Genomic DNA, 26832 nt, shown 5'->3' with positions numbered 1-26832 from the left:
AGAAGAAGCAAGAAGAGACCATGGAAAAGCTTTTAGAAATCAGAAAGGTTTATTTAGCAAAAGCCACTAGACTAGTGACAACATCCAGGGAGTAAGTGCACTTACATGAACAGAGAATCTTTTCCCAGAGAGTTGAACCAACAGAGTTAATGACACAACAGTTTTAGAAAGTAGAGGGCTCAGGGTTGGTGGGGTGAGAGGAGGCAGTCAGGCAGAGAGGAAATAAAAGGAACACGAGTCCTAAACAGGAGCCATTGGGAGAAGGGAGGCTACGAAGGGGCTTCACAGAGAGCACTGATACAAGCAGGGATATAAGGAATATCATTTTCATCGCAATATACAGTCCATCCTGTGCAGAGAAATTCTTTGCTGGCTCTGCAACTGTGATAGGCCGGAAGTCGGCTGGCACCCGGGGTAGGTTGAGGCAGGCACCAGTAAGGTAGGCGCCCCTGGCGTCCACTTGTCCTCCGTGGACAGAGGAAGGATAAAAAGAGGAGGGCAGGAGTTGAGTGAGCAGAGCAAGAAGCAAGGAGGGAGAAGGAGAGGGGGCCATCGCTGGGAAATCAGGTCTGCGATGTTCTCTTTCCTGCCCAGTGGCTGGTGAATCGCCAGGGTCCCTAGATCCGTCCTGTCATCTCCACAAGCCCCGTGTGCTGCTGTGGCTCAAACTGGGGAAGGCGCCGGCACGCAAACCAGTCTCCGGCAAAGGCCCCGTCTGGGGGAAGGCTGGGGCCGAGGCAGGCGGAAACCACTACGGAGCATCCGAGGGCAAGGGTCCCAAACGGGTCCTGAGTCAGTGGTACAGAAAACTCGTCTCTCTGATTCTTTCGTCTCTCCTAAATTTCCGTTCTTCTTTCGCTTCGCAAGCTTTCCTAGACCCTTCAGAAACCATTCCCCACCCATTCCTCACCCCCTCTCCTGCCACGTTCCACAAAGCCAGTCCACTGGCCCCCTGGCTTCCCCCTCAGCTCCTGCTGACACGCAGGGGAAGGCAGGGGAAGCCTCAAGAAGCCAGACCTTTCACGCTCTGGAACACTCAAAATTCCCACGCTCTGAGAGGTCGCACCCAGCGGAGGATCTGGTGAGCCGGCCAGGCTCGGCCACACCAGACTCCGGCCGTCGCTCCTTCAGTTTGTGGCTCTTACCTTCCTGGTTCTTCCTTCCCTTGTGTCTCTGGACCTACCTTCCATCCAATGGTTAATTAGAAAATACGGTAAAACAAACACAACCACCCCTCTCCAACTAAATACACGTTAGGAAAAGAACACAATTCTGCTTCGTTCAAAGACCCTGAAGATTCCCCGTCTCTTCTCTCTGGCCACTTCTTACAAGCCCACACACCACGTACACACGTTCCCTCACATGCCACCTGTGCATATACGTACACACACGCGCAAACACACGCACACACACGCACGCGTGTGCACACACACACGCACGCGTTATCCGCACACACCCCATCCTATTTCTGCTGATACCCTGGTGCACCAAGGGAGGCTAACATAAAGCTGCATTTATTTCATTTGGACTTTCTAGCTAAGAGGGAATCCAGCTGCTTAAGAGAAGGGCTACACTTTCATTTATCAAAACTGTAAAGCTGAGTCAGGGCCAAAGCGCCCTGTGTTTTGGATCACCACGTCCTTACCAGCTAACCCTCAAAGAACACTGCAGGCTGGGTCTGTCGCTCGTTGTCCCGGATGAAGGCTGATTTCCCCAAACACGTGACACTAGCATGGCTCGGCTCTCGCTCTTTAGGCATCGTTAAATCTGTTCACAGGCGCTAGAGTCTAACGGTCACAGAAGGAACTTGTCCTTCGTGCCCCCATCAGCATGCAGTACCGGGTGGTGATCTCTAGACAAGGCCGAGATGGTCCAAGACGAGACAACTGCACGTGGCACTTTTTACAGGTGTGCTCGAGGCACGCACCCACAGGGACGGGTCAAGGGTGACGTGGCTGTGGTCCCTGACCTAAGTGGCAGTGATTCTGAAGAGAGGAAATAAACAGTCTCAGCTACCGGCCTGTATTTGTTTGCAGTAAAAAGGGACCACAACTGCCCAGCGGAGGGGACAGGTTGAGAGGTAAGGCTTGGGGGGGGGGGTGGCTCTGGGTCTCTGAGGCTTTCTCCGAGGTGAGGGTGCCTCAGCTGGCAGAGCCCCCTGAGGCAGGACGCAGAGGAGGGAAGGGCGAGCTGGGCTTGCAGGATGGGGGCAGGACTTCCACAGCGAAGAATCAGACCTAAGGCATCTGTGGCAGCAAAGAGACTGCCCTCCCCGAGGGCTTTTCACAGCCCCGGCCTGACTGATGTTAAACGCTCAATGTCCCTGGAAGCAACACCTAACACCCAGCTGGAGAAGATGTCCAGATTCAACTCATCCGGAAGCTTCCCCGATGTGACACATCCCAACACGGCGCTCACACCGAAAGCTCTACCCTGTCACTTACAGCTCAGAGCATTCAGTCTCTGTTCTCTCCACGAGGGCCTGGAGAAGGAATTCGTCCCATAAGGTCTGGGGGGGGTGGTCAGGCAACGGGTATTATCCTGGACACCCAGATGCACAGTACCCCAGAAGGTACCCGATGGCTTCCCTTCACAGTGGGGCCTTGAGGTGGGGCAGGAGGGGGCTACCCGGGCATCACAGGCCAGGCCAGGGCAGGGGAGCCTGATGAAGCAGCTGGCACCAGCGGTCCTTCAGCAGCCCGGTGGTCCTCGCGAGGGACCCTCTCCCAAAGCCACGGGTCCTGGAAGGCCCTGCCCCCCCTCCTCCAAAGTCACAAATAGGAGAGAGGGGCCGATTGACCTGTGGGAGTCCCAGTGCTCCCCTGTGTCACCTTCCAAAGCAAAATCCTAATCCTTTCCTGAAACGGCAGGCTCTCCGGGGGGTCCCCCCGGCTGGAGCCAAAGTCTCCGGTCGCCAGGGTCCTCACCGCCCTCCGCCGCGCGGGCATCCTCGGCGGTGCGCCCAGCCCACAACCCCCCCGGGCCCCGCCCCCCGCCCCTGCGCCCCGGGCCGCCCTACACGGCGATCTCATCGTCCAGGCTGTCGCCCAGCTCCTGCCTCTGCAGGACGTTCAGCAGGCGCGGCAGCTCCTCCTGGGACCACGAGTCGCGCTCCTCGCTCTCGTCCGTGTTGGACTCGTACTCCGAGGCGATGCCCGACTCGCGGAACCGGAGGAGCTCCAGGCCGCCCAGCAGCGGGCCCGCGGGCGGCGGCAGGAAGCGGAAGCACTCCAGCTTCACCAGGCGATCGCGCCTACCTAGGGGGCTGCCGGCGGGGTGCGCCAGCTCGGCCAGGCCCGCGCCCGGGGGCGGCGAGGGCAGGTCCTCCGGCTGCGGGGTGGTGGGGTCGCAGAGCACCGGCAGGCCTCCGGAGCGGAAGGTGATCTCCAGCAAGCTGTCCTGGGAGCCCACTGGAGGTGGGGGGTGGGGGGGGGGGGGGAACAAGAGCACAGGAGGCCGGGTCAGTGAGGCAGCCCGCTGGGCTGGGGGGGGGGGGGGCGGGCGGGAGGGGCACGGGGGACACCAGCCTGCGACCCTGAAGGAGGTACCCATCCAGAGGGCCAGACTTCTGGGGCGGTGAAGTGCAGTGGGTCCCAATCTAGACCTTGGTGCTGCTTTAACAAGGGCCCCAGCCCTGCCCAGACCCTCTGATCGTGATCTCCATGGGTTGGACCTGGGAATATTCATTCTTTAAGAAGTTATGGGATAGTCTGGGGGAACCACTGGGCGAAGAGGAAAAGCATTGGTTTGGCAGTCACACCTGGCTTTGAATCTCAGTGTGACCCACACCTTGCTGGTCCTGTAACCTTGAGCCAGCTCCTTAACCTGTTTGAGTCTGTCTCATTCATAAAATGGGCATAACAACATCTACTACTACCAGGATTACAGGAGATCACGTGCCTGAAACTCTAGCATCGTTTCTGGCACAAAAGAGGACCAGGGCATCTACACTGGCCCTCAGCCTACACACATCTGGAGAAGGCTTACAGGCCACGGATAAACAAAAGGAAGGCCCGGAGATGTGTGCTGCCTTCTAGTACCTCCCAGTCCAGCCTGGAGGCGGCCGGACTTCTCAGGCCGGGTGCCGGGCAACTCTGTCACTCACCAGCAACGCTATCTGGCCGGTTCTTTCCTGCCCTATCCACTAAGTAGACGACGGCTACCAGCCTGCTCTATGCTACAGAGGTGTGAAATGTATAGTGCAGGGTGCGTAAGCCCCGTACGGCGTGAGGTCCTCCCCAGAGCCCCCAGACAGCAGGACACAATAGGTGCTCAGCAGATTTCAACGGAAATACACTGAAATGGGCTGCCTTAGGACGGGCGTCCGAGCCCTTTTCGAGGAGGGGGAGCCTGGATGAATTCGTGGCAGTGACTCCTGGGGACATTCAAGGTCAAGTCTGGATGCTGGACGAGAAGGGGCCCAGACCCTCGCTAGCCCTGCCATTTTGCAATTCCGCAAAGCGTGTGGACAGGACAGACAGAGCTGCCTTATGTTTCCTGCTGGAACGCCGGGGCGGGTCAGGGGTCTAATCAAACACCACCAAGAGCTTCAGAGAAAAGCCTGTGGGTTTTCCAGAGCCTCCGTGGAGGGCGGGGAGGCTGGGCGGGGCCCTCACTTACTCGCACTCTGTCCCGATAGCTTCAGCTCCAGCTCCTGCACCTGCTTGACCAGCAGGGAGATGTGCTGGAGCATGTCCTTGTTCTGCAGCAGGAGCTGGTGCACTCGGGCCTGGGCCTCCAGCCGCGCGGCGGCCTCGGCAGCCAGCTGGTCCTTCAGCAAGTGAACCTGCAGACGGGAGGGAGAGAAGAGGCGGAGAAGACAGGACAGAGAGGAGAGAGAGAGAGATGAATGCAAACGAGAGTCACCGGGGGAACGGCTGGGACCAGAGACACCTGCCATGTTCCATTCACGAGGAAGAAGCCCTTCCGGGGACACGTGGGCACCTGGGCTCGTCATTCGGAGCAGCAGCCCAAAGAAGCTGGGTCACTGGCCCCGTGCGCCTCTTTGCATCTCCCGAGGGAGGGCTGTGGCTTGTCACTCAGATACCACTCAGGGCCCAGCACCAAGCACAAGAGGAAGGGAAATGCCGAGCCCCAGCCCCTGCGCCCCCACCAGGTTTGACAACTAACACGTGACCGCCACATGGACGGAGGTGCCTTTCGCTCATCGTGTCCTTTAAGAAAGGAAACAGAAACTGATACGCTGAGCCAGTAGCCAAGAACGGTGTCACAGCAAACCCCTCCTTGGGCTTTCCTCTCCCCTTCCTCGTGCCCACACATGCTGGGAAACCGGAAGGCCGACAGAGTCCCCTCATTAGTGAGGCGGTCGTGAGAGTCTGTTCTTTCCCATCTGGGGGTACCGGCCTCTTTCCCTGACCATCCAGCCCCTTTGCATTTCTCACAGCACCTTGGACTGTGCCTTATACCTGGTAGGGGTCACACGCCTGCTGACTGATTCACAGCCGGGCCTCCTCCCACAAGCCCAGCAGGGTGGAGGTGAACGGTTTACAGAGCCGCCCACTGTGGGGGAGAGAGGACCCTCATCCACTGTCCTCATACACGGTGGAGCAGCTGGTGAGGGCACATACAGTGTGCTCGGGGCCCCGGAGGGTCTGCTCTCGGTGTGTAACCGGGTATGGGGAGAAAACCCAAGGGAACAGGTGGAATGATCGTAACAGGAGCCCAGCTCGAGGAAACTGAGTCACAAGCCAACAACAACGTTCACCCATTTGATTCCTGTACCAAGTGGTGGATAAAGGGGCCTCCGCGGAGGGTTTCAGAAGGTCCCTGAAGAAACGGAGCTCGTGAATTTTGGCCCACACCAAGGCCACTTGTGGGAAAGAGGGTTTTCCTGGACCAGGAAATACGACGTGGATAAGGTGGAGACACTGAGGCAGGCTGACTGGGGCGAGTCAGGTGGGGGCAGGAGAGGGGTCGGAAGAGCCAGCCGACTCTTGCTCAGACAGTAACGGCTCGGGCTTTTTCCGAAGAGCAGTTTGCTCCAAAGGGTTGCACATTTTGTCGGAGAGCAAAGGACCATATTGGCTCCGTGGTCCGTCCAACCGGACCCAGCGACCTGCCGAGCCCAGCGTCTGCCCCTTCCAGCCGCTGAGCTTGGAGACTCCCGCTCTTGGATTCAGCAGCTGCTTCCTTCCGGGCAGATTTGAGGACCTGACCTTGCAGTCGGTTATGTGGGAGCCACTAATGAGATTAGTTGCCACTTTCCATTAGTGGCTCCCGAGGCTGGGCCTGTCTTGCCCCAGGGGGCGGATGTGTAAGGAGTCTAAAGTAAATCTGTCCTCCATAAGGTGCTGCTGAGGACGGACGTGACAGTTTGGTTTAGAAATCAGCCTCATCTGCTGCCTCATGGAAACTAAGGAAGGATCTAGAGAGCAAGGAGAACAGGGAAAGAAGTGGCAATAATATTTGAAGCGGAGTATCAGGTGGTGGGGTGGCTGTTAAGCCTTTATTTTCTTTGGAAACTGAGACATGGAGGTATTTCCCCTGAGAGTCCCCCAAATCTTGCTGATTCTCAGAAACAGAACAACTGCTGTGGGAAGGCTCCAGAAGTGCCTCCTGAGAAAGGGCCAAGCTTAACCTCCCATCTGTGAGTAAGGTAACGTACTCCAATCAAGAGTATCGTTGAAAGGCATCTACGGTGCAGGTGGGTTAATTATCCCATTTTCTATTTCCTTTGGACTGAAACAAACATGAGGCAGAAAGGTGGGATAAAGTTTTCAATGCATATGAACAGAAAAAGCAGAGAAGTCTAGATGCTGCTAATCGGCATCTACAGCGGGCTCCCTGCACACACACCAGGGACTCGAGGACTCGCATCCCAGGACAACGGGCCACTTGGGAGCACTGGACCGGGAGCTGGAATGCTCCAGTCTGGCGGTTACACCCTATGCAATTGTAGCGAATTCGCTTCCACCTGGACCTCACTTCCTCCAACTCTCACCCGAGGGGGCCCCCAGAGGCTCAGGCAATCCAGGATCCCACATCCTGGTGAACATGGCAGTCAGCGCTGGGGGCCATGTGTCAAAGGCTCACTGAAGAGAATCCCTAGATTCCCATTCTGACATCATAGAATGAGGACTGGGGACAAAAGAGGAGTCCCCTCCTGCAGAAGTGAGGTGGGGGGGGGGAATGTTGGAAGCTTCTTTTTGCAGGTAATCCAGTTCCCCTGGTGGAGTGCCATCAATACATAAAAGGCCCTTGAATCTAATGCTTCCCTCAGGCAGTAAGCGCCAGGAGAAAACGCTCCTGAGTCTGAGTGCTCCTCAAACAGATTAAGTAAGAATTTTAGCTTTGCAAATGCAGAGTCAGAACATTTCCAGTGTTTTCAAACCCCAGGAATGCAAAAGCACACACCGCTCCCTAAAGCCAGCGCCAACGGGCCCTTCTGCAGCCATCAGAAGTGACATCAGGCAGAAGGATCACTTTGTCCGTGGCAGTCCGTGCCACGGCAGAGCCCAAACCAGGCCAGGCTGCGACGAAACAGCCTGGACTCCTTTTAAATCTGAGGCCACTTAATAGTCCCTGTGTTTTGCACATACAGGTCTGGCCTCGAGGCACTGAAACGGGGCAGCACGATTTTCAGCCTGGGCTCTGGGCAGTCTGCTCTAGCTGTGTGTGCTCGCTTCCTCCACCGTGAACGTGAACGGAGAGCAGACACCGCCCCCTCCCGCCTCCCAGATGGGACAGTTCTTTGTATTCGGCATGCTTTTCTTTCTGAGAATTCAACACCTTTCGCAAAAGCAGGCCGTATTAATTTCTGAAAAGGTATGGGTTAGCCTCTCCTTTCCAGAACCACAGGGTCTTTGGCAAACGACTATCCCACTTCACAGACGAAGTCCGTGGGAAGGTCACGGCTGGGGTGCGGTGTCCCGCTCCGCGTTCCCGCCACGGCGCCCCACGTGGGAGTTGAACCCTGCACCCTCCAGTTCGGACACCCTCCCTCAGCCCACCCAGCGACACCAGACCACTGCCCACTCGCTCTCCAGCCTACTTGCCTGGACTCCAGCTCCTCCGTGAGAAGTGGGGGCAGGGCCAGGCTGAAGTTAGGGAGCAGGCACATGGAAATGGCGTGGAGAGAACCACAGCAATTTGCCCTCCCCCCCGCCCCCCACCGGACGCACCAGCGGAGGCAGGTGACGCTGTCTCAGCATGCATAAGGCAGGGACTGGGCAGTGCACCCAGGGTGCTGGGGACTGGCAGAAGCCACGCCGACAAAAGCTCAGTCTAGGGCCTGGAGGTGGGGTGTGGAGGGTTTTCTGTGCGGCTCCTGCATGGACAGCGTACGCGATTGCGAAGCAGAAGTAACCAATCACGGGTTTCAGAATAAGCACCAGGGGCAGCGGGTAGAGGAGAAATCTTTAAATAGCGACAGTGCACTCACAAGCTAGGCCAGGAGCTGGCAAAGTGTGGAGGACTCCGGCCTACTTAACTACTGCCAGTCAGCCGAGGTGCCCAGGCCGATTCTGGAGCTCTAGGGGCCCAGCTCATGGCCATGCAGGTGCCAGCGATGTCCCAGCTCTGGTTTGGGGCTTGGCTATGCCCTCATTCACACCCTTGAACTTCTGGCCCAGCTGAAAGAAGAGGAAGCTAGTGCAGCCAGGCAAGCCTCATGCTGGGTGGGGAAAGCGGTCAGAGGGGCTTATTCACACACTGAGGTCTAAGCTAGAAACGCTTAAGAGCTGGTTGAACAACTCCTTTGCCCCTGTACCTCTAAGGCCGGGGCAGGCTCCCCTAGAGAGGCTCTGAACCAATTAGGGAGAGGCTGGGAGAGATCTTAAGGTCTTAGAACAAATCAGAACACTGTTAAGGAGATCCAAAGCCTGGTCCCAGGACAACAGCAGAACGGAGTAGCCTGTGAAGAGTACATGGGGAAGGGGGCATGCATACAGGATGCCACAAGGGACCCCAAGAGTGAACCTGTTTGCAAGGAACTCTGCCTGGACCCTTAGCTCAACCCAGAAGTCACATAGGAGGACTTGGATGCTTCCAGAGAGAAAGAAACTGTGTTCCTACCTGAAGTGCTGAGGTCATGGTATTCTTGCCCCCTGGAATTTTGGGGATTGTGGCAGGTTTTTTTTTTTTTTTTTTTTTTTTAATGTTTATTTATTTGGAGAGAGAGAAAGAGAGTGAGAGCAGGGTAGAGGTGGAGAGGGAGAGGGAGAATCCTAAGCAGGCTCCATGCTGTCAGCACAGAGCCTGAGGCAGGGTTTGAACTCACGAACCGTTAAGATCACAACCTGAGCTGAAATCGAGAGTCAGACGCTTAACCGGCTGAACCACCCAGGCGCCCCCTTTTTTTTTTTTTTTAACGTTGGTCTGCCCTATTTTAAATGCATGAAAGATGTCAAGAAGGCCTACTGATCCACTTCTATCTCCTATACAATAGTTTTCACCCAAAGACATGGAAACATACAAAGCCCATTCTTTCTAGAATGGGAGAAAGAGGAACGTGCAGAAGAACTTGTAACAGAAGGAGGGTTTAGGGCCCAGTCGGCTGGAGGACACAGGATCCGAAAGCCTCGGCTGCGACACCACACCTCTTCTGCAGAGGGGGAAGCTGCAGGCAGCAGAGGGGGAGAGACGTGCGTTCAAGAAGCTATCTCTGACCTCAAGTTCCCCGTCCGGCTGAAGACGCCGCAAGTCTCCGGCCCTACCCGTCACCTCGCCAGGACCGATGCGCGATGCTGGCCAATCAGCCACGTCACTGCGGGAACCAAGGGTCAGGCAGGACACCGCCAGCCACAATCCACAGACTGTGAGTCAGGGCCCGTGGGAGTGGCAATGAAGTAAACCCAAACACTACACTCTTCCCTTCCCTGAGATCCACTGTCTTCTAGGAGAGAGACCATTAAAACAGGGCAGTGCTGCCCCACTGAGGCAGATGCCTGATTCCCTACCGGAAAACCACTTTTAGGGTTTCATGCTGCTTGTGGCAAAGCCACGATCAGTTACAGGTCTTGTGGCTTTGCAGACTGAATGCTTCCCCAGACCGACACAACAATCTTCTTGTTGTGTAGATTGTAGTTTGTGTCTAGTTTCCCTTTAGCGTTTAGCAGTGACTTCAAATTCAAATGACTCGCTGGTAATATCTATCATGAATATGCATCAAGCCCTTTCTTAGATAAATAATAATTACTCGGCAATTGATACGCTGCAAGAGAAAAGTATTATGGGTTGGAGAATGGATTTGTATTCAAGGGGAAACTTCCGGAAATGATGTGAGTCGTGGAATGGCCCTGTGCTGGAGCACTGAGGCTTTGTGATCCTGTCACAACGGGGAGGAGGGGACGCTAGGGACTGCCACACCGCCATTAAGGAGACGAGATGAATTCTGTTATTTGACAAAGAGTAATGATTCCCCGCCCCCCCCCCACCCCCAAGTATAAGAAGCCATTAATGACATTGCCTTCTTTTTCTTGCTGTTCTGGAAACACCTGCAAATGCTCCTACCATTAGCACACATCCTTTTGTTTCACCGTCAGAATTTTTTAAAGGCTCCAATCACCTAGGAGCCATGGCACACTGATTCTACTCTCTCCAACCTGGCTGCACAAGTCCTCGAGAGGCTTACGTCTCAGGACCCGTCCTTGTGAGACTGTGTTAAGAGAACTAAGTCTTTTCAAGAACCAAGTCGTTGCAGATCCCGCTCTGGTTAGGCGGCCAGTGCTTTCTCAAGGTGTGCATATGGGAGAGCACAGCTGTGACTGGGCCACCCCTCCACCCCAAGGGTCGTGAGAAGGATAAGCAGGAGAAACAACAGGAATCAGGGAGTGCTCCCCAGAGAAGTCTGCTCCCTGCCGTTCTAGAACGCAGAAAGCCTCAGAGGTCAGCCTAGTCACACAGATCGAGAATGCCAGCGCGTGGAGCTGCCTGGCCAGATCGCACACCACTCCCCTGCTCGTGAGGCCCCGCCCTCCTCATTGCCCTTATCCACGACCCCCTCCCCACCCCACCCAAGAGCCTGACCCATCCCTCAGTCTCAGAATCAGCCTATGAATGGTATGAGCCTATGAAGGTCAGACTCACAAGTCCCAAAGCAGATGTGGATTAGAATCCCCTCCAGATGTGGATTAGAATCCCCTCTGTGGAAAGCAAGCAGAAGGAATCCCTGCCGGAAGCAGCAAGGGAAACCAGCTTGGTCCTCTGCAAGGCCATGGCCTGACAAGCCTTTGGGGCCCAAACAGCACTTCGCTCCTGAGATCAAAGCCAATTCTCACGTAGCTCACATACAGCACCTAACATCCTGTAAGTTAGATCCCATTGGGACGAATTCCAAGGCCAGTACAAGATCAAATCCTGCCGGGAAGAAGCAGAGCACTGACGGAGGTGTGGGGATTTGAACGGACAAGGCAGTTAGGATGCCAGTCTCTGCAAGGGTGTTTGGTGCAAATTCGTCCTTGAAGCTCTTTTAAGACTGGTTGCATGAGGTCACAGCTGTCCTGACTCCAAAGGCGTCTCTTCCCACCCGAACACCAGGAAAATGAGGCAGGAAGGGGAGGCGGGGCTCTGTGTGCACCTCCTTCCTTGGTGAGCTCAGGTCCTTATCCAACAACGTCCAGCCAAGCCAGCCAAGCCCAGCTCAGAGCGGGGGGGGGGGGGGGGGGGGGGGGGAGGGGGGGTACGCGGGAAACCAGAACGTTCCCTCCTAGCCCAACCGCATCCCCCTCGCCCCCCTTCCCCAACAAGCAATGACCCAACAGCGTGAGCGATCCCTTACGGCTCCCTAGGCTGTACACCTGCCCCTCGCCCCCCGCCAGGGAAGGCGCGTCAAGCCCATGAGAGTGGAGCCTGAGGGGGAGGGAGGAGGCGGAGGAGGACCTGGGCCACAGCCACTTGCGTCTGCTGCTGCTGCTGCTGGAGGAGCTGCTGGAGGAGCTGCATCTGGTGGTGGGAGGACAGCGGCGTCCCCGGGCCCAGGCCTGGGGGCTGCGAGGGGCAGGAGGGGAGGAGCATCCTGGGCGAGGCTGCCAGCACGGGCTCCTGGGGCTGGGGAGAAGCCTGGAGAGAGAAGAGAGCACAGGGCAGTGACTGCTCTCACACAGACGGCCCGGGCACGGGTGGGGGGAGATGCGGCGTCCCCAGCAGCCGTGTGGACGGGGCCCCGGGAGGAGGTGGTGTGGCGGCCGGGGCCACCTGCCAGGACACCCTGCCTGGACCCTCAGTGACTGACCCCCTGCGATGGAGGCAGACGGTGGGCACCTGCCTCTCACACCATATCCAGCGATACCACACCCGGACTTTGGGGCACCCATCTCTGGCCACCACCCCACTATGAGACCCGGAAGGGGGCAGTTCCACCTTCACTCCGATGGGTCCTCGGGGTTTCCTCCTCCAGGGCTGCCCCCGGGGCCCCGAGGCTTGAGGGAGGCTAGTCCAGCAGGGTGTGCCTCGCGGGGAGGGCCAGGCTGAACGGCGTCTTTGTGCCCTCCCTCCTGTCTCCCTCTGGGCAGGTGGGAACTGTCACGAAGATGGCTTATGGGATCCATAAATCAACTAACTGCAGGGAGAGCCATTTCGTTTCCGGGAAGTCTGCTGCTGGTCCCTCTGCAGACGTGCAGGAGAAAGGCACCCAGTGACAGACAGCTCTTGCCGCTTGCAGGGAACAAATGTCACCAAGAAAGCATCAGGTGATGACTTGGGACCATCCCACCCTCCAGACCAGACAGGTTTCTCCCTCCTCCTGATGAGCTGCCCCACAGCCTGCACCGGAAAAGGCCAACACACGGCAGGAAGGAGAGGTGGCCGGGACACGGGGAATCTAGGGGGAGCCCCCTCTCTTAGCATTGTCCTTCCGGGTTTTCTGCTGTGTCTTCGGGTTGGAATGTGCTCTCAAGTTATCACTTTCTCAGTCTGGATTCTTTTGTAAAAAAGTTCTTTTTTTAAGTTTGAGAGACAGAGCAGAGGAGGGGCAGAGAGAGAGGGAGAGAGAGAATCTCTCCCCCGATGTGGGGCTTGAACTCATGAACCACGAGATCATGACCTGAGCCGAAACCAAGAGTCAGACAGTCAACCGACTGAGCCACCCAGACACCCCTCTCAGTCTGGATTCTATCGGGATCCTCTCGGGAGCCCCGCCATCTCAGCTGTAGGATGTGAGGTTGGAGTTGATGATGCCTCAGGTGGTCTCGCAGTTTCCGGCCCCCAAAGGGCGCACTGCCAGCCTCTGTGGCATCAGCAGGAGGCAGCACCAAAGTGCACAGTCGCTGGCCGCAGGCAGAGGGAGCCTGGACGAACTCCGCTCCAGCAGCTAAGCCCCAAGGGATCAGTCCTGGTGCTCGAGGCTTAGCTCTGCACAGGTATCAGGCTGCCATGAGGAGCCACTGAGGGCAGGACTTCTGGGGAGAAGGGGACTCAGGACAGAGGGGACCCTGGAGGGTGGCGCACGTCAAGGGTGACTCTGTGGTGTCCTGACACACAGCAGGGTCGAGCGCCGGCCCACCGGGCCCATCTGCAGGAGCCAGGCCCCCGCAGAGGAGACGAAAGCTGCTCCGCTTGGTCGTATGCACCGCACGCGGAAGCTAACCCAGCGGGTACAGGAGGGGACTCTGACGGTGGCCGAGGCCGCAGCACATTGTGCTCCAGGAGGCAGCATGCGTGCAGACGGTGTGACGGGTCACGTCCTGCCTACCTTGGGGTCTGCGTGGGAACCTCCTTCCTTCCCTACGGCGTCAAGGTCGGTCACACCTCGGCTGAATTCCAGGACATCGTTCCCCTGGAGCGGGGTCTCTACTGCATCGATGTCCGTCTCCTCTGCGGTGGCCGTGGAGGCCCTCTCGGCTCCAGTGAGCTGGCGGCCTGCGGGGATGACAGAGAGGGAGGGAAGGGAAGGGCACCACCGAGGCCAGGGTCCTCCCTTCCCGGCACTTCACCTTCAGGACTGTCATGTCTAGAGAGGCCACTGGCTCCCTGACGTCTCCACCCACCCTTCACGCCCAATTCTCCCTCTTGGCTGAGAAAACAGCTGGTTTTCACGATCGATCGCTGACTGTGGCTGATGGGCGGAGGTCAGTACAGTAACTGATCTGTAAGCACCGGGAGGGTAAGCTGGGGTGGACGGAACGCCGTGCCTGTTAGCACATCGGGTAAGGCAAGGTCTAGAGGGTGGACCCACAGCTAACGATCTTCCTCAGGTCCTAACAGACAAGAGGGGGATCTGGTATTTGCCACTTTCCTGGGACCCAGAAGCTGAAAGGACAAGAAATGATATTTAAAAACAAAACAAAACAAAACAAAAAAAACGAAACCTTCTAGCAAACTGGGAGACAGGAGATTGGGCTGTGTGGATTCCCACCTGTGCAAGGGTGAGAGGACTGGACCTGGAAGTGGAGAGAAGTGCCACTTTCTGAATTGCTTATTTAAACCACGTCTACTCGATGCAGTGAATTGTAACTAGAAGCCGCAGGACATATGCTGATTTCATTTGTTCAATGAGCATTCATTAAGCACCTGTGTGTGACAGAAATCTACCGGGCATAAGAATAAATGAGCCTAAGCTGTGTTTTCCAGGCTTCCCCAGCCTGACGGAGGAGACAGACACACAGCACGGATGCAGCAGGGGGCCGTGTCCCCTCTGATCCGGGGTGCCGGGCAACAGAGGACGGACAGCTAACTCAGGCAGGGGTTAGAGCAGCCTGTCCAGAGGGCACACCACCACCTGGAGAAGTGCCAGCTAAGGCAGGTGAGGAAGCAGGCACGGGATGGGGAGGCAGGGGCCAAGATACAGGCGATATTCACTGCAAACGGCTCTGTAGGGAGGGACCCAACCAGGAAGACTGCGGATCTCATCTCGAAGGACTGGAAGCAGGTGAGTAATACCAAAGGATTTCGTTCTTTCGAGTTTCACCCTAGAGATGATGTGGAGGACGGATCTAGAAGGGACAAGATGAAAAGCAATACCCCGGGTGAGAAACAGGAGGGCTTATGCTAGCCGTAGCAGACAAGAGGGGAACAGATGTCAAAGATTTTCAGGGGGGGCAGAAATCACAGGATGTGGGGAAAAACTGGTGGCAGAGAGAGAGAGAGAGAGGGAGGTGGGAGGAAGGAGGGAAGGAGAGAGGAATACGCAAGGACGTTTTGAAATTTCTGATTTAGGTGATCCGGTAGGGGCTGGCGTCCTACAGGGAAAATTCAGGAGGAGCGGGGCTGTGGGTAAGAGGATGCACTGAGTTTTAAACCCGCTGGAATCACGAGGTCTGTGACAGCCAAGTGGAGATACCCCTCAGCTATTGGGTACGTAAGTGGAGAGTTCAGGAGAATGGCCTGGCCTGGAAATAAACATCAGTTGAAACCAGTGAAGTCAGAAAAGGGCGCCAGGAACCAGGAGAAGCGCAAAGGACGTTGGAAAGCAAGTCGCAGATAAAGAAAGGTTGTGTGTGCGTGTATACGGGGTGGTGCCCCAGAAGCCAGGGAAGGCGAGTGCTCCGTTCCCCGTGATGAGCCCTGCACAGAGAGGCTGGTTCAGTTTGCTAGCTGGGGGCCCTTCAGTGACCTTGACCGGGGTCTCCGGAAAGGCCAGCAGGCAAGGCAACCAACTGGAGGTTGAAGGAGTAACAGCGAGGGTGGGGGACTAGGAAGAAGACACGAGAGTGCAGATAAGTCTGGCAAAGAGCTGAGCTCTGAAGGAAAGGAAAGAGATAAGGCTGGGGGGTGGGGCGGTGATGCAGGGGCAAGGCTGGGGGGAGCGATGCAGGGGCTAGGCTGGCAGGGGGAAGCGATACAGGGGCAAGGAAGACTGGATTTGGTTTTGTTATGGAGAAAGGCTTGATCTTGTCTGTCTGCAGTGGGGAGGAAGTCAACATAGCAAAAGACTCAGGTGACCCCCCCCCCCCCCCAGGAGGGGCAGAAGTGGTGGCTTGGGCTCAGGAAGAGGCAGGTGAAGGGTAATCCTGGACTGGGGGACACTGGCCGCAAGGCACAAGCTGGGGACAAGCAGCCTGGCGGAGCCGGGTGACCCCAGAAGCGTAACTCTGGAAGGCGGTTTCAGGGGCTAAATGGACAGGTGCTGCTGAATCAATGCAGAACTTTTCACATGTCAATTATACCGTAATAAAACGGTTTAAAAAAAGAACAAGGGGTTATCAGCTCGGGCGCAAAGTGCTGGAAATGCCCACTTTTTTTCTTTTTCTTTTTTTGGTCTCAAAACTGCAGTAGTAATAGCTTAAAATGAAATAGCACTTACTGGGGCACCTGGGTGGCTCAGTTGGTTAGGTGCCTGGCTCTTGGTTTCGGCTCAGGTCGTGATCTCACGGGAGATCGAGCCCTGTGCAGGGCTCCAAGCTACCACTGCAGAGCCTGCTTGGGATTTTCTCCCTTTCTCTCTCTCTCCCTGCTTCTCCCTCCCTCTCTCTCAAAATAAATGAACATTTAAAAAAAAAAAAAGCACTTAGTACATTCCAGGTACGATTTAAGGGTTTTACCTGTATAAATCATTTGTCCTTACAACCGTCCTAAGAGGCAGGCAGTGACAGATAAACTGAGGCACCGAGCTGGTAAGGCTGCAGCTGGGGCTCAAAGCCTGCCAGTCTGGCTCCAGGCCTGGTGCTTAAAACCAGTGCCACCCTGTTTCCCAACTGGCCGGCTGCTTCCACCTGCAAAGCCCCCCACCCCGCTTCCCTGCATTTACATGCTCTCAGATGATCTCGTTTATCTGTCACGTGCTTGCACCACCTCCCCCGCCCCCCCAACTTTGAAAGCGAGCTCCTCGCCATCAGGGACCCTTTTTTTTGTTCACAGCCTACCCAGAATCAAGCCTGGCACATCCGGGGAACTAGATAAACATCTGTTGAAGGAAGGAGGAAACTAAAACCAAGGAGAGACATAGGATCGGGCAGTGGTTGCCAGGGACGGAGGGGTGGGTGAGGTGGGAGAGCAGAAGGGTGAGGTGAGCAGCGTGCTCGGGGGTCCTGATGGAGCAGGAGGCCCAGGAGATGCAGGTGTAACAGGTACCCGAGTCCGTGGCTCGCTGTCTAGATGACGAGTGTTCTTTTTAAGAAGCTCTATTCCTCCTAAGGGTTCCAAGCCCTTCCCCGCACTGGATTGCTGCCGTGGGAGGATGACGCCTCCGAGGGAACGGGAGCTCTCCCAGGAAACCCTCTGCAGGAGTCAAAGAAACCGCACCAGGCAGAGGCGGGCAAGCGGAGCAGGAGCAGCGGCCCCACCTGGCTCTGAGCCCCGGGGACCCAGCCTACGGCAGCTAGCAGTGCCAAAAGATACACAAGATACATCTCCCCGAGGGTCGGGAACAGTGGGGAGAATGAGGGCGGCAAGCAAGGCAGGCAGGGAGGGCGTGGGAGAGGCGAGGTGGCTCCAGTGGAAAGATAAGCTGTGCGTTAAATGACAAGTCCCTCACACGGGAGACTCCTATCGACAAAACAAAAATACACACAAACAGCTACCGATCAAGAGTTCTAGTCCGGTGCTGCAAGGTGCTCCGTTAACGGAGACAAATCCTAACGCGGTAGATAAATGCTTCCGGGGGAAGCACTTATGGAAAGAAGAAACGTGTATCCTAGTGGTTTGTAGGCCGTAAGCAAGCAAGCAAGCGGGGGCCGTAAAAAGGAAGTGAGTATGGGGCTGGGCGGTAAGCAGCTTTCCTTGAGGAAGAAATGTTTCCCATTCCAGATCTGTGCCATCCCACACGCCAATATTACTCAAAGGAGGCTCAGCTGCATGCTGCAAACACTGTGATCAGAGGGAGCCCTGGTTAATCCTTTAACTCAGACCTATGGGACTTGAGAGATCCCCTGGCTACTTCCCACACTGCAGAGATGGGCTGGGTCATGTATTTCAGAGTCTGAGCTGCAAACCAGCTAATAAGTAATATGCACTTAGAGTGCAGCACAGTTTACCCTTGAACAACGTGGGGATTAGGGGCTCAGACCACCCCATGCAGTCAAAGATCCATCCATGTGTAACTCTGGCCTCCCCAAACACTTAATGGCCTACTGTTAATAGCCTTATCAGTAACAGTCAATTAACACGTGTTTTGTATGATACAGGTAATACACTGTATCCTTTTTTTAAAGTTTTTTTACTTATTTTGAGAAAGAGAGAGCACGTGCATGTGCACTCTGTGTTTCCCCCTCTCTCTACCCTTCCCCTGCTCATGCCCTGTGTCTGTCTCTCAATAATAAATAAACGTTAAAAAATTTCTTTTAAAAGAAAAACTCGGGGCGCCTGGGTGGCGCAGTCGGTTAAGCGTCCGACTTCAGCCAGGTCACGATCTCACGGTCCGTGAGTTCGAGCCCCGCGTCGGGCTCTGGGCTGATGGCTCAGAGCCTGGAGCCTGTTTCGGATTCAGTGTCTCCCCCTCTCTCTCTGCCCCTCCCCCGTTCATGCTCTGTCTCTCTCCCAAAAACAAATAAACGTTGAAAAAAAAAATTTTTTTTTAAAAAAATAAAAGAAAAACTCAACAAAGTATCTTGGACAGACTTTGTATCATTTCATAGAGAGCAGACTCATTCTTTCTAACGTTGTTTTTTTTTTTTTAACGTATGTTTATTTTTGAGAGAGAGAGAGAGAGAGAGAGAGAGAGACAGAGTGCGACTCGGGGAGGGGTGGGGACGGAGACACAGAATCCAAAGCAGGCTCCAGGCTCTGAGCTGTCAGCACAGAGCCCGACGTGGGGCTCCAACTCATCAGCCGTGAGATCATGACCTGAGCTGAAGTCAGACGCTTAACCGACTGAGCCACCCAGGCGTCCCAAGAGCAGACTCATTCTTTTTAATGACTGTGCAATATTCTGCTATTTGTACCATAATTTATTTGAAAAACCCCCGCATGCTGTTTCCAGTTCTTTGCTTATGTAACTTTACATACGCATGTATGGGTTTACCCTTACGATAAATTCGGAGAGGGGAAGCTGGGGGTCAAAGGCATGTGGATTTTTAAACTTGATTTCTATATTTTTTTCTGTAGGGCTCCTATTTCCACGGTGCCCTGTGTTAGCGTGTGTTTCTGGGTCTATGTCTGAACTTTCCATTCTGACCCCCCGTCAGGGAAGCAGTCCTACATCAGCAGTTTTACTATTAGAGCTTTATGCTTTCATGTCTGCAAAGCCACTCACCTGTCATTACTCATCTTTTCCAGAAATTTTTCTCTTCTTGCCTTTCCGATCTTTCCGTATTTATGTTAGAATAATAATAGCGAACGCGGATCTGGTGTTTACTACGGGCCAAACACCAGACTAGGCATTTTTCACGTATCTGCTCACCTAATTGTCACAACAACTGTTATGACTTATTGCTCTGCCGTTCTTTCTAGTTTCTTCCAAAGCGGAAACAAAGGCCCGGAGAGGTTATGAACTTGCCCCCAAATCACACAGCCAGGGACAGGTGCAGCCGGAATGAAATTCAAGGGTCTGCTCTCAAGCACTTTGCAGCGTCCCGAACTGGGTGCTTAGCTAACTTGATTTTCCTGATTGGTTATCTGCCTACAAAAATAAGTAGTTGAACCTTTGGATGCTCCTCTGAACCCTGCCTTATCTGGATCCTGCAAGTTCTGAAGACGACAGCTTTCCCATGTGCCCCTTTTGCCATCAGAAATCTGCACTGTGCTGTTAAATTGAGAGATTCACAGGAGAATTGGCTTTTTTTTTTTTTTTTTTTTAATAAAAAGGATGGTTCAGGTTTCCCATCCAAGAACGTTCCACTTGTTTACAACTTTCTTCACGTAAAATGTAGACATTTTATTACAATCATTCGCGGGTATTTTGTCTTTTTAAATTGTTATGCTAATGACTTTTTTCTTCTGCTAAGACTTCCAAGTGGTCGTGGCTGGAAAACACAACCCTGAGTTACTGGTCGTACTACCAGACCTCACCTCCTTAAAGGAATTCTCCTGTTTCTAAATTTTTTTTTTTTTCAACGTTTTTTATTTATTTTGGGGACAGAGAGAGACAGAGCATGAACGGGGGAGGGGCAGAGAGAGAGGGAGACACAGAATCGGAAACAGGCTCCAGGCTCCGAGCCATCGGCCCAGAGCCCGACGCAGGGCTCGAACTCACGCGAGATACGCGAGATCACGCGAGATCGTGACCTGGCTGAAGTCGGACGCTCAACCGACTGCGCCACCCAGGCGCCCCGGAATTCTCCTGTTTCTAACAGTGACTAGTTTCTTTTCTTGGGTTTTCCACATTAGAAGTTGACACAAACAATACTGACTTTCCGTCTGCTCTTCCTGATACTCATACTTTCCCCACATTTACTGTGAGATGATCAACATGATGGAAGGCAACTCTGCCTTCTTCCTGACTCTCGGTGACACTTCAAAGTGAGAGATCTTGGAATAATGTCCACGTGGAACGTCTACAGAACTACAGAATTTAGAAACAGGAAGAAAGCGGGGCGCCTGAGTGGCTCAGTCAATTAAGCGTCTGACTTGGGCTCAGGGCATGATCTCACAGTTCGTGGGTTCGAGCCCCGCGTCGGGCTCTGGGCTGACAGCTGGGAGCCTGGAGCCTGCTTCGGATTCTGTGTCTCCCTCTCTCTCTCTCTGCCCTTCCCCCGCTCACACTCTGTCTCTCCCAAAAATCAATAAACATTAAAAACAATTTTTTAAAAGCCATGGAGGTAATTATAACTTTATCTTCTTTCTAATTTGTTCTATGAAGGTGCGTTTGTACTGAAATTTTCTTTGGGGTTGGATTTGGTAGCATAAAGCAGCTTAAATGCTTCCGTGTTCGATACACATCTTTAATTGTCTATTGTAAAAGCCACACACGTTCCTTAAAGAAAATGTGGACTCCAGAGAGAAAGAGAAAAAAAATAAATGTGCTTTTTAAGTGGGTTGACGGTCTGGGGCTTGGTGAAGGAATGCACTGTCCCATGCTGGTGGCCACGCCCTCCCACTGCAGCGACCCGCCCAGGCGCCTACCTGGCTCCCCCGAACTGCTGCTGTCCCTCTCGCCCTCACCGTCCTCCTGGCCGTCTGCGTTCTGGTGCGTGTGCTGCAGACTTAGCTTGTGGCAGACCTCGAAGGCTTGCCCGACCGTCCGCACGATGCGCATGGCTTGGCTCTGGGAAGGAGAAAGGAGAAAGGAAAAGAGCAGGTGAAGGGCGTGGGGACCCTCTGCAAAGGACACAAGAAGGGCCCGGGACGGGAGAGGATGCGCCGGGGGCCACGCGGACAGAAACCCATGAAGTCAGCAAAGGAAGAGACGGAAAAACCTAAGGGTGCTCTGATGCGCCCATGCTCACAAAGAAGGGCGTGGAGATGTTTTCCTTCCTGAAATGGCCCAGGAAGTAGAAACTCACCAGTTCTAGAACAATCGGTCAACTGGAAGGACAGACGGTACTGAGCCCAAGTCCCCCTTCCACGTTTAACAAAAGTGGTCCAGACGCTCCAGCACCCTTCGCCAACCACAACTGAACGTTTGGTGGGTTCGCCACATGAAGAGAAACTCGGTTTCTCCAGGTCTCCCTGCTGCTCCTGCAGACCAGGGACTGGGAAGCCACCGTCTAAGCAGCAGAGCCGCGAACCCGGAGTCCAAGTTCCCCTGGGATGCCAGTGGCCGCAAGCCTAACCCAGGTGAGCCTTCCCAGTCTTGCCGTAAAGACATAGCTCACTTGGGTCTGTTTTTGGCCACTCCTCTTTCTTTCCTTCCCTCCTTCCTTCTCCCCTCCCTCCCTTCCTTTCTTGGGGCAGGGGTGGGGGTGCCGAGGAGCTATTTAACCATATCTTTTAATAGCCCAAGAACAGAACTCGACCCTAGCTCTCGGTATTCCACTGCTTAACTTGGAGAGGAGGACACAGGACAAGGAAGCCTGTTCCCCCACAGTCCTAAGCGACCCACACAGGCTGTGAGGACGAACCACAGGCAATATTCTCAGGGTCTGGCCTCCAAAGAGGATAGCTGACCGACTGCAGAATCGGTCAGCCTTCATTTTCTTCCGGAGACCGAGTCCGGTATAAGCTAGGTGGAGTTTAAGCACACAGCCTGGGTGAGCTCAGCTCACTGCTCCTTGCCCCCAGAGCTCCCCGAACATCCCACCGCAGACAGTTTATCTAACTGTGGCTGTCACCGTATGCTTGCATCCGAGATTAATCACATTTTGGATGGCCTGACTCCAGGACAGCTGTGTCCACCTAGTGAGTCCCACATTCACTAAGTGCCTGTTGCTATAAAAGCTCAGGTTCTCCTCGGAAGGACAGGTTACAAACTCCACCATCCCTGTAAGCCACAGACACTTTCCTTAACTAGCTTTTCAGATGACGTTAAAAGTTGAGGGGCACCTGGGTGGCTCGGTTGAGCATCTGACTTCAGTTCAGGTCTCGCTCTCACGGTTCGTGAGTCGGAGCCCCACACCGGGCTCACTGCCGTCAGCGCCGACCCCCCTTCGGGTCCTCTGTCCCCCTCTCTCTGTACCTCCCCCAGTCGCACTCTCTCTCTCTCAAAAATAAGTAAACATTAAAAAACGAAAGACGATGTTAAAAGTTGAAAGGTCTTCGAACAAGTGCCCCCAAATCCACAGGAGAAGACAAGGGACGGGGATAGGATTTCTAATCTTCTCTTCGAAAGGAAGCGCTCAGACTTAAATCCGGTAGGAAATGACTCCTCAGAGGCCCCGCATTTCTCAGACATCGCAAGCTGGGCGCTGGATCACACACTCAGGACTGACATCGGAAGAACCCAGACTATGGTTTCCATCTCTGTCACCTTCATCAAGGACGAACGTGTGGAACACGCCTACCAGTTTCAACCAACCATCGAGAAGCGACAACGGAGTCGTCAGCGTTGAGTCAGCGATGTCCACAGCCTCTCCTCCACCACGCAGAGGGGTAAGCATATGACAAACACCTCCCCCAGGGCTTGGCATACGCTAAGCTCTCGAACACAGGTTTTTGTGCCGAAAGGCAACGAGGACAGAAAATAAATAGGAAAGGCCGGGCTTGTTTTTATCGACAACAGAAACCTACAGATATTAAGGGGACTGCCTCTTACATACGGAGGTAAGCATCAAAGAGGCGAAACCACCCCCTCCCCCACCCAACTCATGACAGAGGAGAACCCATGGGCCAAACTGTCTCTGGTGGGAGCCACCATGATGGTTTCCACCACGAGGAAATTGCTGGATTCCAGGTCTAGATGTGTACATTCACCACTAAATGGTTTCCTTTCAGTGTTCGCTTTACTTCGCTCTGATGTAGGTTGTACTTTCATTCACACTAAAAGGATACTGTGGTAGCATGTTCCATGGAGAGCGCTCTGAACTTGAACGTGGAATCAAGCTACGCTGCTACCTGCTTTACGGCAGGAGAGAACTGGCCTCCCCACTCCCCACTGTAGCAGTGGGAGGAGGCTGGATGGCCTCAAATTCTCAGAAATGGCTTTGTGAGTTCAGGGGCCCCCTGACCTTTTAGGCTTGCCTCCCTTCACCAGTGAAAAGTCTACTTCGAGTAGATTCCTATGTTAGGACCTTGTTGGGGGAAATTACCTGAGCCTGCACCTGGTGGGGCCGTCCCTCCCCTCACTGGGGCCGTCCGCTCTCTGCACAGCCATGCTGGCTCCCGCCTGCTGGGCCTGCCCCACTCGGGGACTGGGCTTCTGGCCTTCTGAGCAAGAAAACCCCTTCTGCCTGCCACCTTGGAGTGCAGGATCCACACGTGCTAAGACTTAATAGTTAAGAAGCCACGTCTAAGCCCACAAGGGAGAACTCTCCCTGAAGGCAGCTTTCAAAAGAACCCTTTTCATAGGTCCCCATGGATCACGAGGAGCTGCTCATGTCTCGTGACCACACACAGGCCTTCGGAAATCAAAGCAGAGTTTTTTTTTTTTTAATTTTTTTTTTAACGTTTATTTATTTTTGAGACAGAGAGAGACAGAGCATGAACGGGGGAGGGGCAGAGAGAGAGGGAGACACAGAATCGGAAACGGGCTCCAGGCTCCGAGCCATCAGCCCAGAGCCTGACGCGGGGCTCGAACTCCCGGACCGCGAGATCGTGACCTGGCTGAAGTCGGCCGCTTAACCGACTGCGCCACCCAGGCGCCCCAAAAGCAGAGTTTTAAAGATGTGAAGGCAGCCAGGTACGAAGCACAACAAACAGGTGGCATGTTGGGAACACAGCCTTGTCCAGCTCCAGGATCTGGCCATCCTGTGGAATTTACCAGATTTTTTAAAACATCACCTACTGGATTATTTCAGTACAAACCCAGTTTAGTTCCACAAGAGCCCCTGAAAGTACTTGGGCGCAGGGATCAAATCTTCCTGTCCAGAAGCCATTTTCCATCAGCAGCCCCGACGCATTTGTTGGCTTTGAGTCGTCAAGGTGAGGCTGGATACGGTGGCTTTGATGTTTCCTAACCTCAGAGGGGCTCTCAGCCGCAGACGGGGAGCGTGGCAGCTCAGGGGAGTGCCGATTACAGGCAATTTTGTACAACGGGCCTGGAAAGGGGGCAGTCTGAGAACTTTATACCACTTACCCTCACGACGCCCGGGAATGCTTCTTTTAACCACCTACTTATTCATGCCGACAAAGCCGCCTTCCTGCCCACCCCCCAGGCCGTCCCTCAATGCAGCACAGATGTCAAGATGTAACCAACGGCCGTCCTAGAGCGTGCCTGCTGTGGGTGCTAAGTACACGCCGGGCGGGTGTTGGTACCTGCCATGTGGCAGCAGCGATCGTGAATTAACACCACGCTCCCAGCCAGAGTGGGAGGCCCGCCCTGGTAGCTTCAGGAAGACAGAAACCAAAAGGTTGACCCTGTACTTCACTGATCCAGGGGAAAAGTCCAGTCAGTCATGGTTTTATCTGCTGTTCTCATTTTAAGCGACCTTGTCGTGGGCTGGCCCCGTGAACGTTGGGAATCTTCCGAGCGTAACGCACGTGGGAAGCATGGGAAGTATTTGTCTCATTCTGCAGCTGACTTCATAAATCACCGTGGGCGCCGTTCTGAATTCCATTGTCCTGGAAAAAGCTGTATTTCACGATTCCAGGAGACGGAGAGAGGCGTCTTCAGATAAGTAAGGAAAGTGAGGAGAGAATACAAGGTGAAGACGGGGGGTGGCAGTGGCGACAGTAAGAAGAGAAAGAGAAGTGGGGCACGCTTCCTACAAGGAAGGCTCCTTATTCATCTACCCGCTCTGTCTTCTCATCTACTGTCCCTCAGCCCCAACGGGAGCTCTGTCTGCCACGTGCTTCTGAATTCCAGGGGACTGAAGCCCAATAAGTCAGCTCCAGGACAGCTCCTGGGTTTCTAATTCTTCTCATCTACCACAGCAATAACGTACAGCGCCCTTCCCTTGACCTGAACCACCACAGAGTCTCAACAAAAAAACAGAACCGAAGGTCATGTTTCTTTAATGTGCTTTTGTGTGTGTGTGTTTGAACCGCAGTAAAAGATTTAAGCTTCTATCTTATCAAATGACTGCAATGTATGGAATTCGCAATGCTGAAGCAAGGAAATATATTTGGACTCCTATACAGAGACAGATCCAGAGGTTACTAAGGCTCTGAGATGGGTTAGGTTACCGTCCAACACGTTATGTAATAGCCTTGATCCTCGAGTTTGATTGAGGCAATGCCTTGGACACGAGAATATTGCTCGCTTTGGGGAAAGTTTAGCTTCAAAGTGGGTAGGACTTTCAACATTGACAGGAGATAGGGGATCTTAAAATTTCCAGTAGACTGCTGGCTTCTTCCTTGTACTCTGCTATGAACTTCTTCCATGAACCTCAGTACCACGGAGAAAAGAAGGCCGGGTTATAACTTTAGCACTGCCAATAACCACCTGGGTGACCACGAGCAAGTAAATTCACCTTTCCAGGCCCCGATTTCCTCATCCATCAACAGAGAGGTTTGGACCAGACGAGTGCTGAGATCTGTGATTTCTCTATTTTGACTTCCCAACCCCATCTGACCCAACTCTTAAGATACAAAGCTAGGCTCTTTCTCTAAGGTTAGGACCTGTCTCTCCTTCATACCCTAAACCTGGCCAGGCAAGCGACTTATTCTTTCACATGGGACCGTCGTCATCATCATTCAAAATCCATTTCAAGCATTCGAGGACGGTGCAACTTCTCAGCTGTGGCCCCTAATCTGATGGGGACAGCATTACAGGAGGAAGTAATTTCTCCTAACCAAACCAATTGAGCTGTGATTCCAGGCAAATGATTTCAAGGAGCTGCCCCGTGAAGACAGCGGGGAGATTCCTGCAGCTCTCGTTAATCACCAACACTTCACACACTCTTGCACTAATAAGTCCAGTCACACTTAATCAGGGCCGACAGCCTCTTTCTCCTGGGCCGGGAAAAAATGACAGCAGGGCAATGTCCTCTCCACAGGAGAGGTCAAGAGACCGCGCAAGAGGCAAGAGGTCTTGCAAATGAATACTATCATTATACCCCCCAGGTTGGGCGGACGGGGCGGTGGGGGGGGGGGGTGGTGGCGCAGAATGCTGTAGTTTTGGGAAACGTCTCCCCTGGATGCTCTGGGTGAGGAAAAGACCCTCTCTCCACCTTCCTTTCTAACAGTAGTCTGAATGATGCTGGGATGGTCACCCCATCCACAGACACATTCTAACAATCCTGGCAATCCTTCCCAGTCACACAGAACTTGTTCCTGAAGATCATATCGCTTCACACGTGACAACCTGCATTCCTGAGATGCCTTTCAGCTGGCTTGATGGCTGGAGAAGCTCAGGTCCAAAGGCTCATGTTCCTTTTGTGAGTTTCATGTAACAGAGTTCAGCGGCCAAAGCTCTGGGAGGCAGGAAGCCCAGTTCTAGTCTCAGTGGCACTGCTGAGCTGTGGCACCCATGGCAACCTACTTCCCTGGACCCTTTCCTTCCTCAGTTATGCAAATGGAGTCAGTACT

At 54.1% G+C, this 26832-nt stretch overlaps 1 protein-coding gene across 8 annotated transcripts in view; it reads right to left on the bottom strand.

The window, feature by feature from the left end:
* LOC112864763 (carboxyl-terminal PDZ ligand of neuronal nitric oxide synthase protein) overlaps positions 1-26832 on the bottom strand; it is a 285246-nt gene that overhangs the window by 12458 nt on the left and 245956 nt on the right. For all 8 annotated transcript variants that reach the window (XM_086693420.1, XM_086693421.1, XM_086693422.1 and 5 more), the window contains 5 exons: positions 20893-21034; positions 13649-13815; positions 11839-12018; positions 4621-4786; positions 3258-3410 (listed from right to left, as the gene is read on the bottom strand). In XM_086693420.1, the coding sequence (XP_086549546.1) occupies positions 3258-3410; positions 4621-4786; positions 11839-12018; positions 13649-13815; positions 20893-21034 (808 nt within the window). The remainder of the gene's footprint in view (positions 1-3257; positions 3411-4620; positions 4787-11838; positions 12019-13648; positions 13816-20892; positions 21035-26832) is intronic.

The sequence above is a fragment of the Puma concolor genome, chromosome E4 (genome assembly GCF_028749965.1).
Source record: "Puma concolor isolate L17-30 chromosome E4, mPumCon1.1.hap2, whole genome shotgun sequence".
Lineage (NCBI taxonomy): Eukaryota > Metazoa > Chordata > Mammalia > Carnivora > Felidae > Puma > Puma concolor.
The sequence above is the reverse complement of the archived record's forward strand: the minus strand, read 5'-3'. Positions and strand labels throughout refer to the sequence as shown.